At 38.1% G+C, this 21205-nt stretch overlaps 2 protein-coding genes across 2 annotated transcripts; one reads left to right on the top strand and one right to left on the bottom strand.

The window, feature by feature from the left end:
- Positions 1-375: 375 nt before the first annotated feature.
- On the top strand, positions 376-14508 carry LOC127813909 (uncharacterized). The gene is made up of 3 exons (XM_052355038.1): positions 376-1634; positions 12651-12912; positions 13738-14508. Exons 1-3 carry the CDS (start codon positions 547-549, stop codon positions 13921-13923), a joined length of 1536 nt encoding a protein of 511 aa, XP_052210998.1. The 5' UTR covers positions 376-546; the 3' UTR covers positions 13924-14508.
- A 791-nt stretch (positions 14509-15299) lies between these two features.
- On the bottom strand, positions 15300-18712 carry LOC127813911 (60S ribosomal protein L37a). The gene is made up of 5 exons (XM_052355040.1): positions 18614-18712; positions 17225-17264; positions 16072-16160; positions 15844-15926; positions 15300-15675 (listed from the first exon to the last, which is right to left on the bottom strand). Exons 1-5 carry the CDS (start codon positions 18614-18616, stop codon positions 15612-15614), a joined length of 279 nt encoding a protein of 92 aa, XP_052211000.1. The 5' UTR covers positions 18617-18712; the 3' UTR covers positions 15300-15611.
- Positions 18713-21205: the final 2493 nt, after the last annotated feature.

Raw genomic sequence — 21205 nt, 5'->3', positions numbered from 1 at the left:
AAATTGATTGAAGTGTTAAATATGGGATTGGAGTAAGTAAAATTAGGATTTGGTGATGGTGATGCAGAAGATCATATTTGTAATGTTTTAATTAATTGGTAAAAAAATAGATTAAATTAAAATTTATGTGGTTGATTTACAATTAACTAAAAATAGAGGGAGAGGGGAAGCACCAAAAATAGGGATGGAATAGCATTCCAGAAATTAAAATTAAATTAAAAGGGCAAATTGGTAAAATCGGAACCAATCATCAATCGCAGTCGTCTGCCAAATTATGAACGGGCCCACAAGTTTAAAAAATTTGCTCTCTCCCCCCAACACCTGAAACTGTCTCTCTCTCTCTCTCTCTCTCTCTCTCTGTATTATATAAAGGCATGGAGACAGAGGGGGGCGGGGGAAGAGAGAGAGAGAGAGAGAGAGAGAGAGAGGCATTTGCCACTCCAATCATTGTGAAAGCTGCTCTGAATTTGAGGAACTTTTATCGAGAGATTTGGCCTTTTCTCGATGCTTTGGCTCTCCAAGGCCTTGGGGTTCCTGTGAATGTAAATGCATCAGAAGAAATCGGAACTTCAGATCGGAAAAGAAAGCAGCGGCGTCTCTTCCGATTTCAACCCCTCCCCGCCTCTGCTCTTCCCCCTACCCCAGCCGCCCTTGCCGGCTTCCGACATCTCGCCGCCCTCGCGTCTTCTCGCCGGACAATTGCCCCTCCAGGATGACTCAATTGGCCCCACGCCATCGTTGTCTTCAACGCCCAAAAGCACTGCTCACAAGCGGCCTATCATGAGCCAAACCAATTCTAACCCTAATCCGTCTGTGTCTTCCTCCAATTCGGTCTCGAAATCGGCCACTTTCTCCGACGCCCTTAAGCAGTACCCGTTTTCTTCGACTCCGCCTTTGAAAACGCACTCCTTGTTGAAGTTTCCGGGGCCCAAAGCAGTCGCCTCTAGCCTCCTCCACCGCCTCCCTCACCTCCGCCGCCTCCACGTCCACCTCCGCCTAATCCTCCTCCTGTCCCTTCCGTGTTTCTACTTCCTGGTCTCTCATCCGAGCCACTCGTTTGTGCTTGATTTCCTCTCGGCCTTTCTCTTTTCTGCTGCACTCTTATTCTCGCTTAATCTTGCACTGCCTCGCCTACCCTCAATTCGCCTTTTTCTTGGTCGATCATTCCCAATTAAGCTCTCATCCTCAACCCAGGTATCCAGGCCGCCTTTGCCTGTGTTTTGGTCAATTGGGTCGAGGCCAAAGTCGGAGAAAAAGGTAAATTCGGGATGTTGGTTTAAGGTTTATAGCAACGGGGACGTTTATGAGGGAGAATTTCACAAAGGCAAGTGTTCAGGTAGTGGGGTTTATTACTATTACATGAGTGGAAGGTATGAAGGGGACTGGATCGATGGCAAGTATGATGGCCATGGAGTCGAAACATGGGCAAGGGGGAGTCGGTATCGTGGGCAATACAGGCAAGGCCTTAGGCACGGTTTTGGAGTGTATAGGTTCTATACAGGAGACGTTTATGCTGGGGAATGGTCCAATGGGCAGAGCCATGGGTGTGGAGTTTATACCTGTGAGGATGGAAGCAGATATGTGGGAGAATTCAAGTGGGGTGTCAAGCATGGGCTTGGTCATTACCATTTCAGGTAATTCTTGATGCTGGTTCATGGGTTTTCTTTGCATTTCAAACTACTAAATTGATCTTCCATCTTGGTTTCTATTTTATTGTTTAATTACATTTTTGGTAATCGAATTACAGTTGAATGGGTCTAAATGCCTTGTTTAATCTTTTAGATATTTATTTACTTCTTGTTCATTGAGTTTGTATCATCTGGTGTTGCATTCTGAAAATGTTTGTTAAGGAAGGTGATTGTTATCTTATAGTGTATCTATATGTAAACATTGTCTTCATTCGGATATTTTTTTAAAGCATGTAGCCATGCTTTGATGTTGGTCTTCTTGCTTGTAATTTGGATGCTCAAAATGTGGATTTCGTAATTCACATGGATTATAACATGGTTACTTTACAAGATAGAAGTCTATGGTAGATATGATAAATTGTGTGGGTGCATTATTCTTGTTACTTTGTATGTCTAATAGTGTACAAACTTTATGATGTGAACATTTTGTGTCACTTAACAACTTTTAGACATGCTAAAATGAGCTTAGGCATCATAATGTAAGTGGGCATGTTTTGTTCACCCCGTGTTTTGCCTTGTGTTTGAAGAAATGTGTCAAGACATCGGGTGTATTGGGCTTACAGGAGAGCCAATTGTAGTAGATTAATTCCCAGGAGTAGTTAGCAGTTGTTATTTTTGTTGATTAGTTGTAGGACAACTGTACATTTTCAGTTACAACATGTAACTAAAAACTAAATAAAGAGCAGCTATATAAAGCTACTCGAGATTGTATTGAATGTAGTTGAGAAATTGGAATCTGAATTCCTGTCTCTCTCTTCAATTCTCCCTTTCTATTCTCTCTGTTACTCCCTAATTTCTCTCTATTTTTCTCTCTCTTCTTTCTATTTTCCTCTCTCATTCTCCATTCTGTTCTTAATCCAAACCCTAGGTCAGGACAAGTTCTCGATCTGCTGTTGTTTGAAGCTGAATAGTTTTGGAATTTTGGAGGAGATCATGGTGGAAGGGATGAGAATGAAGCAGTTGGAGGCGCAGATGAGCAACCTGCAGGCAACGTTGGAAACGATCGAGATAGGATTGCGCCAGATTCAGGATGGATTGATCAGGAATCAAGAAGGATTGAGTAGGAATCAAGAAGCGATTCAATGTCTAGAGAAGAAGTTAGATGCATCTACAGAGGGCTAATATCCAAGTGTTGACTAAGGGGAATTCCAATCCTAGGGCTCCTCTAGGTCCTAGTGTGGTGAAACTTTCCACTTTAGAACGGAGAAGACAGCTAAGTCTATGCTATAAATGTGGAGTGAAATATAGTCCTGGACATCAATGTAAGAGGCAGTTGTTGAGAATGGAAGGCTTGGATGAAGAAGAAGAAGAGAGAAGAAATCTCAAAAGAGGCAGAAATGGCTGCTGAGAATGTACCGGGGAATGAAGATGGAGAAATTTTTCTACATGCACTAAAAGGTTGCCCTAGTAATAAGATTATAAAGGTGGAAGGATTGGTTGGGAATAGAAAACTGATGGTATTGATCTATAAAGGCAGCACTCATAGCATAATTGTGCAGTATTCTAAAACACGCTAGGCGCTAGTTGGGCACTAGACTGAGGCCTAGCGCCTAAGCCGCCTAGGCGATGCCTAGGAAAACTGCTATTTTTGTTTTTTTTAACTTTTTTATGTAATTTGATGTTATTTATCACTAATTATGGATTTCAGAGGTTTTCTTCTTCCTTAATCTTTTGGTGTTTTATATGATATGCGGATTTCATATATTTTGTAAAAGTATTTCTCTAACTGTTATGACATTTGTACTAGATTAGAATTATATTTGTAAACAGAGAGTTCATGTATGCTGGCATTTATATGTTCCCTTTTCTGTTCTATGGTTAGAATAAGTATTCTTCTAGAAGGTATGTTTCTAGAATGGCAGCTGACCGATTTAGTTAGTTCCGATCAATCGAGCAGTTGGTTAGTTATTGTAACTCACGACCCTATAGCCTATAAATAGGGATCGTGGGGTAAGGCAGTGGGTGTGCTTCATTCTGAGAAAGCTTTTCTGTTTTCTATCTGGTGGGTTGGGATTGATTGAGAGGTTGAGAGAGTAAGGTCGGGCATAAGTCTTGTAATCTTGGGAATCCTTTTAGTTTTTAGGGTATATGGGCTAGAGTGGGTACTCTTTGTAATCATCCTAATAGTTGTTTCAAGATAATGGATTGGAAGGAGGCGCTTTAGTCTGGACGTAGGTCTTACTTTAAGACCGAACCAGGATAAATCTCTTGTTGTTCTTTCTGGTTTTTCGATTGTTCTTGTTTCCTTCTTTTATCATTTGTGTTCTTGGAGGCGGTGAGAGATTTCTATGAGTTTTTGGGCTGAGAAAGTCTAGGGGAATTGTTGTGTTTCTACGCTAACACTAACATGTGGTATCAAACCAAACACATATTCATATAAAACCTGTTTTCATATATCATGAATTTTCCTATATATATATTTAGAGTGGCCGATAGAGGTCGTTCGCATATGTGGCAGTTGGTGGGACAAATAGATCCGTTGTGGTTCTCCATGACTGTCGCTATTCGCATCTGCCATGGCTGATAGTTCCAGATCTGATCGGTGTTGCGGCTAGTGGGAGTTTGAATCGAACCGCTAGCAAAGCGATGGTTCACATCTTGATGTGGGTATCTGCCATGGCCGATTGGTTCAAACCTTTCCTCGTCACCAGCTGCCATGGTCGCGACCCTCTACCTTCCGTTTGTCGCAGCTGCTTTCTCCTCGTGCATTCGCCATGGTCGAGGGATCGGTGTGGCCGACTGGTTGAGTCACGTCTTCTCGGCCATGTGGCCGACCGAACAACACAAATCCAAACATGCATGTCAAGGCGACCCAGGCAGCTAGGCACCGATTGGGCCCAATTAATCAGGCTTGGCGCCTAGGGGTGTTGATTTGCATGTATTCGCGTAACACTGCCGCCTTTTTGAACACTATAGTTGTTAAAGGTGTGCTGTGCAAGGGGCACTAGCCCTTGCGCCTTAGATCCCCCAAGGCGAGACAACCTTAAAGAGGCACGTGCCTATTTGTTGAGGTGTGCGCCTCAGTAGAGGCGAGAGGCGTGCCTCAAATATCTTTAATATATTTTTTTTTTACAAAAAAAGTAAAAAAGGCGAAAAAACCTAGCCCTAAATCCAATGGAGATAGACCCAAAGCCCTAAAGGCCTCTCTTCCTTCTTGCGACACCAGAGAGCAATTTATACTTCTTCTTTTGACAAGATTGGCCGGCTGCCAACGGAAAAGGAGATAGGTATGTTTTTTTCTTTTTCTCTCTCATCTCATCCCTCTATTTATTTTTTTCTTCTATTTTTGTTCTGCCTCCCCCTCTCTCTCTTTTTATTTTTTCTTCTTAAAAATTAAAGATTATCACTATTATTAAGGGGAAATTCTGCTGAATTTTTTTATCTTTTTTTTTTTTTTTTCAATATTTTGCCTTTTACAACTGTGGGTATTAGTTCATATGAGTTCTTATTTTTTTTTTTTTTCAAAATTATGCATTTTAATGTTCATGTTTCTTTTTATAATCAAAATTTTATAATCTTCTTCTCAATCAAAGATTAATACTCCTCTAACGCTTAGAGATGGGTGGGGGGGGGGGGGGGATATATTGATTTTGAAGAAGATTATGAAGAAGAGTGGAAGACTTTGGAAGTGACCAATATAATTTAGATCATGATAATGATGATGATGATGATCAAGAAGATCATCTTATGATTGATGCTGGATGTTATTATTGTTGTGTTTGTTTTTTAGAATTTTTTTGTTTGATTATGAATTGTTTATGTTTGAGTTCAATGATGAATACTTGTTAATTTATTTTATTTTGTTTTGTTTTGTTTTTATCCTTTTAATTTGCCTATATTTTATTAAATTATATATTTTTATTAGTGCGCCTCGCCTTTTCCAGGTGAGTGCCTTGCCTTGCGCACCCCTTTGCGCCTTGTGCCATTAATAACTATGACTCATAGCTTCTTGGATGAAAATATTGCCAAGGAATTGCACTGCAAGGTGAAAACTACTTTTCCCTTATCAGTAATAGTGGCTAATGGGACCAAGATATACAGCAAGTCAAGATATATGGATTTCAGATGGGAGATGCAAGGGCATGAATTTATTGCTGATTTGCAGATTCTCAAACTGGGGGCTGGGACATTGTGTTGGGGTTTTCTGGATGAGGACAGTTAGTCCCATTATCTTTGATTTTAATAAGCTTGAGTTGACATTTGAAATAGAAGGGAAGAAGTTGACTCTTATTGGAAGCATGGAGATGGGAGCTTGTAAACTGATTTCAGGGAAGAAACTACAGAAATTCCTCATAAATAAAATAAGTCAAGTGGCGCAGTTGTTTTCTGTACAAGCTATGGAAGTGGAAAGATTTGAAGATGCAGAAATTCTGGAGCAGTGAATTTCCGAGGCAGACTATTCAGTGGCAGCCTGCAATGCTGCACTTCAGTCCTTCCCAGAGGTACAACAATCAGACTCTTTACAATTACAATTGGTTGAATTTAAGGACTCATTTGCTGAGCCTACAACCTACCTCGATAAAGACCTTTTGACCATGCTATCAACCTAAAACCAATTACTGAACCAGTTAATGTTCGTTCCTATTGTTACCCTCCTATTCAAAAGGCTGAAATTGAGAAATTAGTCAAAGAAATGTTGGCTAATTCTAGTATACAGCCTAGTCATAGTCCTTTTGCATCCCTTGTTCTCCTTGTTAAAAAGAAGGATGGGACATGACCATTTTGTATTGACTACCATTGGCTTAATGCCATCACTGAAGATCTCCTTGATGAATTAAAAGGAGCTATTGTTTTTTTCTAAACTAGACCTAAGGGCAGGTTATCATCAAAGAAGAATGAAACTTGCAGATATACTAAAAACAACCTTTCGTACCCATCAAGGCCTTTATGAATTCAGGGTCATGTCTTTCTGTTGGACCAATGCCCTGCCACTTTTCAGGCCCTCATAAACCATATCTTTAGTCCTTACCCGAGGGATTTCATCCTTGTATTCTTTGATGATATCCTCATATATAGCCAAACTTTTGATCAGCACTTTGTTCACCTTAGGACATCATTTGGAGTCCTTTGGTTCAACCAACTGTATGTAAAGCAGTCCAAATGTACCTTTGCCAAAGGACAAGTGGAGTATTTAGGGCATGTCATATTAGGTGAAAGAGTTAGTACGGATCCGAAGAAAATTGCTATGATGGTTGAATGGCCTAAACTAACTACGGTTAGGGCTTTGAGGGGATTTCTAAGATGGATAGGATATTACGGGCAGTTCATTAAAAATTATGGGATTATTAGTAAGCCCTTAACTGAACTGTTTAAGGACTGTTTTCAATGGAATCCTCAAGCAGAGGCAACCTTTATAAGCTTGAAAAAGGTTATGACATGAGTCCCGGTGTTGGCTTTCCCTAATTTTACAAATTGTGTTGGAGACAGATGCCAGTCATAAAGGAGTAGGGGCAGTCCTGAACCAAGAAGGCAAACCAACAGCCTTCATTAGTTAGGCTCTTGCACCTAAACATTTAGGCCTAAAGTGTCTATGATAAGGAGTTGATTGCTGTCCTAGTGGTTGTGGAAAAATGGCAGCACTATTTAGAGGGTAGTTAGTTTGTCATCAAAACTGACCGTGAGAGTCTTAAGTTTCTTCTGCAACAAAAACTCCATACACAGGTGCAAAGGAAAGGAATGTCAAAGCTCTTAGGCCTTGATTGTGTTATTCGGTACTGCCAAGGTAAAGAGAATGTGGCAGCTGATGCTTTGTCTAGGCAGGTGGAAAATGGGGTATGTAATGCTATCACTTCAGTGATGGGTGAGAGAAGTTACTACTAGTTATTAAGTTGCAAGGTGGGCTCAAAATATTTTGGCCCAGTTATCAGTCAGCCCTAATAGTAAACCTGGGCATGCCCTATCTAATGGTATAATCCGGTTTAAGGGAAGAATGGTTATGGGTGACAATGAGCAACTTAAAAGGAAAATATTGTAGTTTTTACATAGCTCACCCTTGGGGGTCACTCAAGCATAAGGGCCACCTATCGTAAGGTTAGGCAGCTGTTTTTTTGGCCCAGTCTTAAGAGGAATGTTATAGAGTATGTGCTGGCCTGTGAAGTATGCCAGCGTTGCAAGCATGAACAGGTGGCTAATCCTGGATTGCTGTAGCCATTGGACATTCCAGGACAGGCTTGGGCTGGTATTTCCATGGATTTCATTTAAGGGCTGCCTAAATCAGAAGGAAATGATGTGATTCTAGTGGTGGTGGATAAACTCACCAAGTTTGCCCATTTCTTGAACCTTTCTCACCCATTCACTGCCTAAGAAGTGGCAAGAGTGTTTATGGATTCAGTGTTAAAGCTGCATGGGGTGTCACAGTCTATTGTTTCCGATAGAGACAAGATTTTTACCAGTGTTTTTTGGCAGGAACTTTTCAAAAGTTTGGGGGCTGGTTTGCATATGTCTACAGCTTATCATCCTGAAATGGATTGACAAACTGAGAGAGTAAATCAATGTGTGGAAGCTTATTTGAGATATATTTGTTTTCTAAAATCGAAGGCTGGCATAAATGGTTATCTCTAGCCAAATGGTGGTACAATTCCAGCTACCAGCTCTTTAAAGATGTCTCCTTTTGAGGCACTCTTTGCATTCAAACCCCCAATACTACCTGCCACTGTGGACTATACAACATTAGTTGCAATGGTGGACCAATATTTGCAGCAGAGGCAAGAAATACTACGGTTGATTAAGAGGGAGTTGGCTACTGCCCAAAATAGAATGAAGCAGTAAGCAGATAGGAGGAGTGAACGGGAGTTTTCGGTGGGAGACTTGGTCTATCTTAGGGTCAAAAGTTTCCAACAGAAGTCTTTTTCTCTCTCTCCTGTTTCTAAGCTAAGTCCTATGTATTATGGGCCTTTCCTTATCGTGGCTAAAGTAGGACCTGTTGCTTACAGATTGTAGCTGCTATCCAACACTATTATACATCCAAATTTCCATGTTTCTTTACTTAAGAAGACAATTGGTCCACAGGATCTATCTAGCACTGCCTTACCTCTAAAGATAAATTGCCCCTTACACAGGTGTTAGTCCAATGGTCCCATTTGCATCTAGATCACAACACTTGGGAGTATCTATCAGACCTGCTCACCCAATTCCCTTGGGCTGCCCAGTTTCTTTAATTTCTTGAGGACAAGAAAATTCTGGGGGGGGGGGGGGGGGGGGAATGTTAGGACCTCGGGTGTATTAGGCTTACAGGAGAGCTGATTGTAGCAGATTAATTCCCAGGAGTAGTTAGTAGCTATTATTTCTGTTATTTCAGTTGATTAGTTGCTGGACAACTATACATTTTCAGTTATAACATGTAACTGAAAACTGAATAAAGAGTAGCTATATAAAGCTACTTGAGACTGTATTGAAGGCACTTGAGAAATTAGAATCTAAATTTCTCTCTCTTTGTGAGTAACACAATAATAATTCAGGAACAATTGATTCTAGATATTTAAAAGTGATATATTTTTGTCAGGAACTTGTCCTGACTTAGGGTTTTGATTAAGAACAGAATGGAGAATGAGAGAAGGAAAAGAGAAAGAAGAGAGAGAAAAACAAAGAGAATTTAGGGAGAAACAAAGAGAATGGAGAGGGAGAATTGAAAAGATAGAAAGGAATTCAGATTCTAATTTCTCAACTGCCTTCAATACAGCTGTCCTACAACTAATCAACTGAAATAACATAAATAACAACTGCTAACTACTCTTGGGAATTAATCTACTACAATCGGCTATCTTGTAAGCCCGCCCAATACACCCAGGGTCTTGACTTCCCTCCCCCCCCACCCCTTTCTAGAATTTTCTTGTCCTCAAGAAATTAAAGAAACTAGGCCACCTGAGAGAATTGGATGAGCAGGCCCGATATATACTCTCAAGTGTTGCGATCTGGATGCAAATGGGACCATGGGACTAACACCTGTATAAGGGGCAGATTATCTTTATAAATCACCCTTCTGTCCAATATATCCATTGGTTCAATCTCAACCTGATTATCATCTTCTATAGGAGGTAAGGCAGTCTAGATAGATCTTGTGGACCAATTGTCTTCTTAAGTAAAGAAACATGGAAGACTGGATGTTTACTAGTGTTGGATGGTAGCTGCAATTTGTACGCAACAGGTCCTACTTTAGCCACAATAAGGAAAGGGCCATAATGCTCAGGACTTAGCAGGATAGGAATTCCCCTTGGATATTAGCCCTAGAATTATTCAAAGACTGCTGACTGCTAGAATTATTTCCTTTGTAAGGAATTCAATGCTTCTTAAAGGTGGCTTCTATCGTTAATTCTTGCAGTTTAGCCTTCTCAGCTGCCTGTTTAACTGTCACAGGCTGCACATTTTTACAGTAGGCCTTAACTCCTCATTCAGTCCACTAATAAAGCTAGAGATGAAATAAGCTTCTTTTAGTGTAGGACATGCCATTATCATCAAAGATTTTAATTTTTCAAACTTGATTTGATAATCCAGTACAGATCCTTGCTGTTTCAATTTGTTAAATTCCTTGATGGCATCAGTCATATTCTGATCACCAAATCTTTCACAAAATTCATCTACAAAGTCTCTCCAACTATACTCATCCTTCAGCCGAGACCAGCCTTGAAACTAGGCATCACAGAACCGTTGAACGCTTCAACTTGGCCACTGAAGAAGGCGAAGGCTGGGTGAGAGACTAGGCCAACAGCCACATCATTAAGATAGGCTGAAGCTAGATTTACCTTTTGATTTTTAGGCAACTTATAGAATTAGAAAAACTTTTGGCATCACCTGAACCACAATCTAGGATTATGTCCATCAAATATCGGTATTTCCAGCTTTGGCAGAGGAGTATGATTGTGATTCTGAGAGGAACTAACAATCTGATTCTCAAAATCATTAACAGGATTAACCTCGGTTACAGGTACCCTTGCGGTATTAGGAAGGGATCCATTTCCTGTTATGATTGAGTCAGCATTATCTCTTGGTGGAAAATCCACTGAAATGCTAACCTGTGGCAGCTTTGAGAACATATGCAAGAACCCGTCTTAACCTTTTTGCCAAACCATCCATAGATGCATCTAACTTCTCCTCTAAAGATTGACGTTTCTTGATTCCTACTCAATCCTTCCAGATTCCTGATCAATCCATCCTGAGTCTGGCGCAGTCCTATTTCCATCGTTTCCAGCCTCGCCTGCAGGCTGGCTCATCTGCGCCTCCAACTGCTTCATTCTTGTCCCTTCCGCCATGATCTCCTTCCAAAATTCCGACACTATTCAGCTTTGAACAACAGCAGACCAAGGTTCGGCTGCTCTGATATCAAATTGTTAGGAACTTGTCCTGACCTAGGGTTTTGATTAAGAACGGAATGGAGAACGAGAGAGGAAAAGTGAAAGAAGAGGGAGAAAAACAGAGAGAAATTAGGGAGAAGTAGAGAGAATAGAGAGGGAGAACTGGAGAGAAAGAAAGGAATTCCGATTCTAATTTCTCAACTACCTTCTATACAGTCTTGAGTAGCTTTATATAGCTACTCTTTATTCAGTTTTCAGATACATGTTGTAACTGAAAATGTACAATTGTCCTGCAACTAATCAACTGAAATAGCAGCTGCTAACTACTCCTGAAAATTAATCTGCTACAATTGGCTCTCCTGTAAGCCCAATTCACCTGAGGTCTTGACGATTTTTTAGAATGATTTCGAATCCTTAAACCACAACATTAGGAAAATTCTAATTTTACTAAACTTGTAGTTTATAAACTCAATCTTCCCACTCAACTTGAAATCTTTATATTTTTACTAAACCCTATGTTCTTTATGTTTACAGCTTTCTGAAATAGATATTTAGATTTTGTTTTCACTCTTCTTTTCTTCTTACCAAAATGATGCACATTTATTTTCAAATATTCTCTTCTTATCAAATAGCCAAGCACCCCCACCATACCTAGAGGGATTAAATCTTCTTGTTGTCTCTTCTTCTCTTACATAAAGAGACTATTATTCTCTCTCTCTCTGTATATTTATAAATACATAATATTGATTCTTTAGCATTGTGTTCTTTTCTCTTATGAAATTGTTGTGTGAGTATGTGCATACCCTTTTACGTTCATGTCCATTTCAACATCCATGCGTCTTATTTAACATCATAGTGTTTCATAGTTCATGTCCCTTGAGAACGTGATTGCTATTGTGGAGAATAATAAAATCAGATGGAAACTATAATCCAAGATAAGTGAACAATGATTGTTTGGAGCAATTAAAAGCAAGCTGCAAATCTCAGTTCATGGACAACAAATTTTATCCAAATTGTTTTCCGTATATACTCTTCATTTGGGTCCCCTTTTTACATTGTCTGGTACTTTTAGAAATACGTTGTGCTTTGAATGTCATCATCACCTTTTCTTATAATTTCTTTAGCCTTTGATGCTGACCTGAAATTTATATGGACTGAAAATTCCTAGCACAAATGAGCTTGTTCTAAGTTACCATTGGACGTATGCACTTACAACGATGTAAGAGTGTTTCTGTATTAGCCTATCAGTCCTCAATTAAAAGAAAATAACATGAAGCCATTATTGTGAAGCAACATGATTCCCTTGAGTGTTGTGAATTTTTTTTCCTTCAATTATAGGATTCATATGTTATTGATGACTATAATTTCTTGCCAATATTAGGTAGGTGTCCCCTATGGTCTGGTCCAGTAGGTTTAGGTAGGTAAAGGTGCCCATATGCCATATTTTCTTTGCAGATACTATTTTCTGTTGCTCTAGCTAACACATTTGAATGTGATTCAATCAAAGAATAAAGAAACCTATCTTAGTCATCAAAGATGTGATCAAGTTGCTATTATAGCCATGACACATCACAAGATGTATAGCTTCCTATTGATATAAAATTAAACCCACGTGTGAAATACTGAATTATTTTATTTAGATCTGTTCACTTATCTATATCTTATATTTATTTAGAAATGGAGACGTTTATGCCGGGGAATACTTCGCGGACAAGATGCACGGATTTGGAGTGTACCGTTTTGCAAATGGGCATCGGTACGAAGGAGCCTGGCATGAGGGCAGAAAGCAAGGACTTGGAATGTATAGTTTCAGAAATGGGGAGACCCAGTCTGGACACTGGAATAATGGGATTCTTGATATCCCAAGCACACAGAGCACCACCCATCCCGTATCTCCTGTTGCAGTGTACCATTCCAAAGTACTCAATGCCGTTCAGGTAAATTAAATAGTACTTTCTAATCCTCGTGTGGTTTTTTCCTAGTGATATTGGGGTAAAACAAAATAGCAATCACTGCAGCAATAGGTGATTTATATAGTTTATAGTTCATCTTACCTGATCCCGAATTCCCTGCTAGGTTAAATGAGCAACAACCATTTGATTGATATTTTTTCAATGTAGTATGGTTAAGTTCATTTACTGCTGTGTAAATTGTTTTAACACTCAGAAATATATCCGTAATGGGTGCCTTTTCCATGATGAAAATTTGCGACAGTGGCTGTTCACAGTTCTCAGTTCTCACTTGCCATGTTTTTTTCTTTTTTTTTTCAAATGTTGACTTAGCAAAATAAGAGACTCTGAATTTTTAGGTTAGGGCATGATTACATGCAATGCTTACAAGCTTTGATTGGTTAATGTTGCCTTGTCAGCTTGAAATTAATTTTGTGAAATGTCATGGCTCTCTAAATTTAACTTGAATTTTTAGGTTAATGTAGTTTGTTAGGTTAATGCTTACAAGTTTCAAATGTCATGATTCCATTGCGTAATTACTATGATTTGCAGCATTTTTTTTAAGTTCGATCATCATGACAATGGCTCTTTTTCCTCTCTTTTTTTTTTTTTTGGGCTGGTGGGGGAAAGTGGGGGACAGAGCATATATCTTGTCCTTGTTTTTTGTGGTCTAAATTCATTGTTAAAACACTGTTGTGGAACAGACATGATTAGAAAATAACATTTAGTTGGAAAATTGTAATAGTTGAGATGAAATAGACAAGAAAGAACAGCAATACAGGGTTTTTCTAATGTGATGTGCCTCCTTGCCAGGGAGCCAGGCGAGCAGCAGAGAAAGCGTATGATGCGGCCAAAGTGGATGAGAGAGTGAACAGGGCAGTAGCAGCAGCCAACAGGGCAGCAAATGCAGCAAGAGTGGCAGCAGTGAAGGCTGTCCAGAAACAAATACAATACGACAGTAACAGCAACGATATTGGTATGCCGATTGTGGAGGACTAGTGTGATGTGACACAGTTATGGCTTTAATCATGAGGGGTCTACCCACTTGGTAGAGGGATGGAAGAGGAGGATGTGTATGTAATTTCCCTTCTGTCATTACATATTTGTTCTTTTGCAATTTTCTTTTTTCTCTGCCATAGAAGATGCCACAAGGTATCTTTTCAAGTAGGAGGAAATAGCTGAAATGAGTAGTAGCCCTTTTGTTTTCATCTTCAAAAGGTGAAATTCCTCACCTTAAGGGTTCTTTCCCGTTGGCCCCACATATAAAGAGAGGAGGTTAATCACGGAACCTAGCGATCAAGGATCGAACACGAGATCTCTCATCAGCTATATAATAGTTACAATCCACCCGTCTTCAAGAAGTTCTTGCCCCCAATCTCTGGGCTATGCTCGCGGGGGCGTTTTGTTTTCATCTAACTTGATGTAAAGATGAGAGAAACACACTGGCATGCAAATGTCTTCTTATTTTTGGTTCTTCCTTAAACATGACGTGCTGAATCCTAGGGGAAAAAAAGAGACGCTAATCCAGCTAGTGTTGTACTTTGGGACTGATGATGGAACTGCTAAATTAAAAGTATATTATTATTCCGTGTTTACTTTCCGTCTTCTCATTATCATACTTGACTTGATATCACAGTTTAATAACAAGCTAAGCTAAGGTGCCCATGTATTTAGATTTTGAATAGTGAATATGATAAGTAATCATATATTCTATTTCTAATTTTAGATATATCAAAAACGATCACTTATTGGCCTGCATGGGGAACTCAATTGGTCAGCAGCAGTGAAGTTGGAACAAATGATCTAGGATCGAGTCTCACCAGCGACAGTGTGGGAGTAATATCTCAAATGAGGGGCTCTTTATGCGCAGTGTGCATTAGTCTAACCGTTGTTGGTTAGCTGAGTCATCATGATTAACCTCCCCTTATATTCCTGTCGGGTTAGAAATAGAGGGCGCCCGAGATGAACGATTTCACCTTTTGAAACAAAAAAACGATCACCTATTATGTATTTGAAGAAGGTCTAAATATATAACAACTTGTTATTGAATTGTGATAATTTGTCATGTCAGTACAGTGAATGGCAACACCCCTTTGTCTATGGGCCTAAACTATAGTCAAATTAAAAAAAAAAAAATGGCTTGCAGACTTTCCCACCATTGACTTGCTCTTTGACTTTGATCTGCAATCGAACGTATCTCTTGCCACATTACTGATAGGATATTGATATTTTTCAATCATACTAGGTTTTTTCAAATAGGCGGGCTGATGCTGATGCAATGAAATCTTTAATATGACATCTGAAAGCAAACACATTTCACCGGATCGAATTATCATTATTATTAGATAGTAGTTATTTGAACTTAAATAAAAAAAAAGAAAAAGAAAACTTGAATTCTTTGTTAAAACATGCATTACAAGTAGAGTAAAAACCAAAGTGAACAGCATCTATAGTTGGATAATTACTGGACTAGGTAGGGTTTTAAAAACAGCGGAGTTTGATAATATCACCTAAATGAACAAATTTAGTATAGTTCACAACATTACCGATAAACAAAAACAAAATCCTTAACCAAATAACTTAAAAAAAAAAGAACTAGAAAATAAAATCAAAATCCCCTGATTTTAAAGAACTCTAGATAGGGTTGTTAAGTGAAGCCGCCATCAGAACTGAACTTGGTGGTTGTTTTAGCTCTCTGTCTGCTCCCTCAGCCTTCTGATAGTGCTCCTAACGGTTACGGCACTCGCTGTGCTGTTGCCACCAAACAGACAAATAACCGTTATAGCTTTTAGAGCTACTCTTGCTGTGAACGCGTATATGTATATGAATAATAAGCACATGAATGTATCCACAAACACTACAACCAACATATCTACCTAGTAAGAGATAGCATAATTAGTGACTTAAGAGTAATCTTACTTCAATGTGTAAGCACCGCCTGCTTTGACTTTGCCACAATCCTTGCATCCCCAAATTCCCACAGCCTTCCTTTTCACAGCATACTGCAATAACAAACCTTTGTTATCGCATACATTTTAACAGACAACACAGTATAACCACAATAAAATTCATCCAACAAGATTTCAGGCAACAGTTGGCCCTAAGACACCATGGTTACAAAATACTGAAAGGGATGGGGAGAATCACCTTGCCACAGAACTCACAGAAGTATTTGCTGTGCTGGCTAACTTCCATCTTCTTAATCTGCTTCCGCAGACTAGCCCCATAACGTGTACCTGAAATGTTGTCATTTCATCAGTCACACACTATGATCCTAACTGCCATATACTATTAAATATGTAGAAACTTCTGGCAACAGGTGTCGGTAGCTTGCTCCCATGACTTCTACGTAAGAAATAAAGCAGCAAATGAAAAAAGTTGTTTCTTTATGTCATAACAGATGCCTTCAGCTTCAAAGATTTTTCATGAACAAAAAGCAAATCATGCCCGAAGTAGTTTGTTTATTTAGCTGGTTTCCTTTCATTTATTCTTGTCATTTCTTTTTCCTTGGGAAGCAACTAGCAATACAATATTGATGAATACGGCATGGCTCAAAAAATAACAATTCCTGCTCTATTTTGTGCGTGTCAAATATTTAGCTGGTTTCCTTTCATTTATTCTTGTCCTTTCTTTTTCCTTGGGAAGCAACTAGCAATACAATATTGATGAATACGGCATGGCTCAAAAAATAACAATTCCTGCTCTATTTTGTGCGTGTCAAATATTTTAACACGCATAACACATACATGTCCAATTGCTGACAGTCAGCCCTTTGATAAATAAACATTACGGAAAGGCAAACTGTAAATTTGTGTAATGCATTGAACCTCTAGCTTCCCAAAGACTCTTGGTCTTGTGGCTGCAACTCATGCTTTAAACTCAATAGTTTGTCAATGTGCAATAGATCTGGTAATTGTATAACTTTGTGTGTGAATCACAGAAATGCATACGCTGGGGGGGGGGGGGGGGGGGGGGGGCACCCGGGACCATGCCATCCCTCTGATTTTGCCCGCGTTGAGCAAACGTTATGTTGCCCAACGTGGGCAACATAACAATTTCGTTGTGAATCAAGTAGAACATCAAAGCCAAAATAGATTGGGCTCAACAAAATAGAACTACATGTCTTGTTGGATGGGAAGTTACATATAATCCAATGCATGCCTAGGAAGCTATTGCACTGCCATTTCTTGACCTCAATTAATTGTAGTCTTCTTTTCAAGTATAAGGCAGAAGTTCTAAAAATAAATAAAAAACCAAAAACCAAGCAAAACTGATAAAAACCTCCACGCCGATCACATACCATACTTTCCAACAATTCCAGCCTTCTTGGTTCTTTTAGTCTGCACATGGTGAAAAACACAAGAGGAACAATATGAAACATGAGAAAACCAAATACAAGTAGCAGAAGAAATGAATATGCTTCCTACAGAAAATATATATATTATGTGTGACTATTATGAAGAAACCACAACAATTATACCTAAGTTAAGGGAAAAATAATAGTATCAACAAACAAGTGAAGAACCTTGTGAAAAGCACCTAAAATTGCTAGTGGTGGCCAATTACATTCTTGTGTCAACATTTTCTTTTCCCAAATCTTTAAGAAAATCAGCACAGTGGCTGCTTTATTTTATAGTTTTCTAGAAGGAAGAAGTCCAGCCCCTCAAAGAGTTATCAATAGTGCCTTCAATTTTTCATTTCAGCTTCTTTATTCATAAAACAAGAAAAAGGAGCCAGGGAACTGAATGGCATACACTAGTAAACTAGGGCATATCCTCAGTACAAAATACAGGGGCGCAATTGAACACCTTGCTGTCCAAAAACAGCTCTCTCCAAGCTCCCAACAACCAGAGTGCACCTGCTCCGGTGCTACTGTCAAAAGTATATTGACACTTTACTAATAAGCTTCTCCTTCAACACTAAACACTTCATCTTCCCACCGTTATCATAAAGTGGCAAACAATATTTTAGTCATGATATGCATGCCAGTATCACTTCATACAACAATGTGGAGCATAGTACACTTCCTAGTTACTGCCATCTCAATCTGCATGCTTTAAGCGAAGAAGACATGCACTTCTGGAATTTAAAATAGAAAGTTTGTAGCAGGCAAAGTTGCAAAAATTGTCGCAATGGTAGTAGCATTAAAAAGGCACCACTAGTCACAATCAACATTTGGCATTCCAATCAAGCGCTTGTTGGGTTGTTGCCAGTAAATCTCGTAGGATTTTAGTTCTATTCACTCTTCAGGCGGCATCTTATTACCTTTTAGGCTCCTCCTTAAAACATCAAATACGATACATATCATAACCTCATTTTTCCCCCATGCAGCCACGCAGGTACACGTGCATATGCTCCTATACATGTCTCACAACAGCTAGAAACTGTGTAACAGAGCTATGGGCCTTATCCAGAAGACTCACCCTTAAAACGGAAAATGTCGGATTCGAAATACTCAGATCCATTCACAGACTACATCAAATCCAATCCCATTCAATAAGAACAAAACTGAATTGGGAAATTGATATACAAATAACAAACATTGAAGTTCCGCATCTCAATGACGCAACAAAACACGATTTCCAGTAGATACGTGCAGAAAAACACCAAATCAATCAAAGACACACCTGCATGAAACTGTGAATAGTAGAATAATCAACAAAAATGTTCGTACAGAGAGAGATCGTACCATTGTGCCAAGGCGCAGCCGACAGAGGGCAGGAAAGAGGAAGAAGAAGAAGGAGCAAGAAAAACCCTAGAGAAATGACATGAAGGTTAAATTTTTATAGTCGCTTTAGGGTAGCCGTAGGAGACAATTGGGCCGACTCAAATAGGCCCCGTTTATTCAGCCCACGGCCCATTTGTTCACGTTAAGAGTTTCGTTAACAAATAGATTTAGGGTATTTAATATATTTTATTTTTAGTTTCCAAACATTTGTGTTAGTTAGAAAAATAATTTAAAATATAATATATTTAAAATTAACTAATAAAAGTACTTAGATGTTAAAAATATAGTGCATTAATATACCTTAAACGAATATCTTAACAAAACCAATAAAAATGTTGAGATGTTATTGTCACAATCTCATCATCACCATCTCAGGCACCACGACCCACCTCAAATTTGTCATAAAAAAATTTTAAGAGTCAGACAAGTTGACAGATAAACTTACAAAATAGGGGCTAAAAGATTAAAATGACATCGTTCATATTGCATTGCACTTTTTTCAATGCAATGTGGGTGATGATATTTTTGTCTTTTAGCCCCCTATTCTGTAAGCCTGTCTGTCAACTTGTCTGGCCTTATAAAAGAACTCATCTGCCACTACAGACTCCACCACCATCCAATACCATTAAATCTGTCAACATTGATCTCTGTCGATTTGTGTTGTCTATTACTCTTCTACCTTTTTGTTTTTACTCTCTCTTTTTTGAGTTAGATATGCCACTACTAGAACCACCCTTGCCACCATTGTTTTGTTTCGCTCTTTCCATCTTATCTCTAGTGATGAAAGCTTTTTGTCAATTTTTTATAGGTCGAATTGCAAAATACAAGTGTAATATGGATCGAAAGTAATTTTATTTTTAATATAAATATAATTATATGCATATATATATATATATCATGGAAGATTTGGGGGGGGGGGGGGGGGGGGAGTTTAGCCGTTTGTTGTTTAACTTGAAGTAATAATTTTTTGACATTTAAATACATCAAACATAGGATACTTTTATTTTGTAAGAAATATTTTTGTGGAAATTTGGTTATATAAATGTTTCTACATAAAAGTGCCTTTATATAATATTTGTTTTATTTGTATATCCTATCAACAAAAAAGTTTTTTTTTTGTATAAAATTTTAATATAAAAAGTAATGAAAAACAATTTACAAAGTAAAATATTTTATGTAAAATATGAAGGAAAAATGAATAGGATATGATCTAGACAATATGGCAATGACAAGAACTCGCATCCTCCAATCATGTTTAACTTGGATTAATGATTGACCGATGTTTTATAACTAATATAAGGGTAAATTTTATACATTATTTTTGAGATTTATCTTATCGTGTAGGTTTATCTAACATGTAACAACAATTTAAAAATAGCATTGAACTTCCTTGATGTTAACATAGTACATAAAATGACCTTTTTAGCCTTAGTGTTATATTATCTCGTGTATCTCTCTCCCTCTTTTTTTTTTTTTTTTTCTTTCATCTTACCTTTCTCCTATTACACTTTTCCAACCATATGGTCTTCTATTTAGTCGAGTTAAAGGAATGCCATAGATTGAGGGTGAAACATTATTCCTTTTAGAACGGGTTTTCATATCATAATTTGAAATTTTTTGTTTTGAAAATATTTTTCTCAAAAAGTCTTTGCTAACTCTTACGATTTACATCTTATTTTCAAAATTTTCTTTTGCTTAACTTTTTATCTTTATTATTATTATTATTTTAAATTTAGTAGAGATTATTCTCCTCAATATTTACCTCTAGTGGCACAGTCTTTCTATCTAAGCTCTTGCGTTCAATTTAGTTTATGAAGGTAGGGTCTTTGTGTATGCTTTCATTTTCACGGATCAAAACTAGTTTAATTCATAACTCATATTAAGAAATCCAAATTTTTGAATCATTCTGAAATACCAATTTTTAAGGAAAAAGAAAGACTTTCTAGGTATCTTGACCCAAAATTTTTAAAACTATTCGAATAAATTTCTAAATCACTACAACTCAAGATATGAACGTTAAAATCGTCTATATTTAGCCAAAATAAAATAACATATTTTAAAAGAGAATTGAGTTTGTATAACAAGTTTGGCATGTTTAATACACTTGCTATCACTAAAATAAAGACTATACATGTTTCTAGTGCATCACATAAAAACACGTATAATATTTATAAAACATGACATATCACAAAAATATAGTGAAGCCTCCAAAGCTTATGCTTCAAGGACTTCCTTCCTCTGTGAATTGCTCGGCTCACTTAGAATGTTTGCATATTCCAAAGATAAACCTAAGTTTGAAGATAACATTCTAAGTGATGAACCCTTAAAATAAAAAATAAAATATGTATATAAAAGAAAATGTAAGTTTCTGCTTCGCGATGCCACTTGTGACAATGTTAGCTTCCTTCCAAAAACTTTATCAACCAATTGCCTAAACTTCTCTTGGAAGATCTCTAACCACTTCATCTCAAATCTAAACAACTCTAACCACTTCATCTCAAGTCTAAACAATGTAGAGTAAAATAGTATAATCATACATGATGACGAGTGCAA

The sequence above is a fragment of the Diospyros lotus genome, chromosome 12 (assembly GCF_014633365.1).
Source record: "Diospyros lotus cultivar Yz01 chromosome 12, ASM1463336v1, whole genome shotgun sequence".
NCBI classification, from domain to species: domain Eukaryota; kingdom Viridiplantae; phylum Streptophyta; class Magnoliopsida; order Ericales; family Ebenaceae; genus Diospyros; species Diospyros lotus.
Note: the sequence above shows the minus strand (reverse complement) of the source record. Positions and strands in the feature narration are given on the sequence as shown.

Excerpts from the sequence above, each read along its gene's own strand:
- LOC127813909 (XM_052355038.1), top strand. The coding sequence starts at position 547 with ATGCATCAGAAGAAATCGGAACTTCAGATCGGAAAAGAAAGCAGCGGC. Across the intron at positions 1,635-12,650 it reads CTTGGTCATTACCATTTCAG|AAATGGAGACGTTTATGCCG; the intron begins GTAATTCTTGAT and ends ATATTTATTTAG. Across the intron at positions 12,913-13,737 it reads AAGTACTCAATGCCGTTCAG|GGAGCCAGGCGAGCAGCAGA; the intron begins GTAAATTAAATA and ends CCTCCTTGCCAG.
- LOC127813911 (XM_052355040.1), bottom strand. Across the intron at positions 15,927-16,071 it reads TCTGTGAGTTCTGTGGCAAG|TATGCTGTGAAAAGGAAGGC; the intron begins GTGATTCTCCCC and ends TTGTTATTGCAG. Across the intron at positions 15,676-15,843 it reads GGCGGTGCTTACACATTGAA|CACAGCGAGTGCCGTAACCG; the intron begins GTAAGATTACTC and ends TGGTGGCAACAG.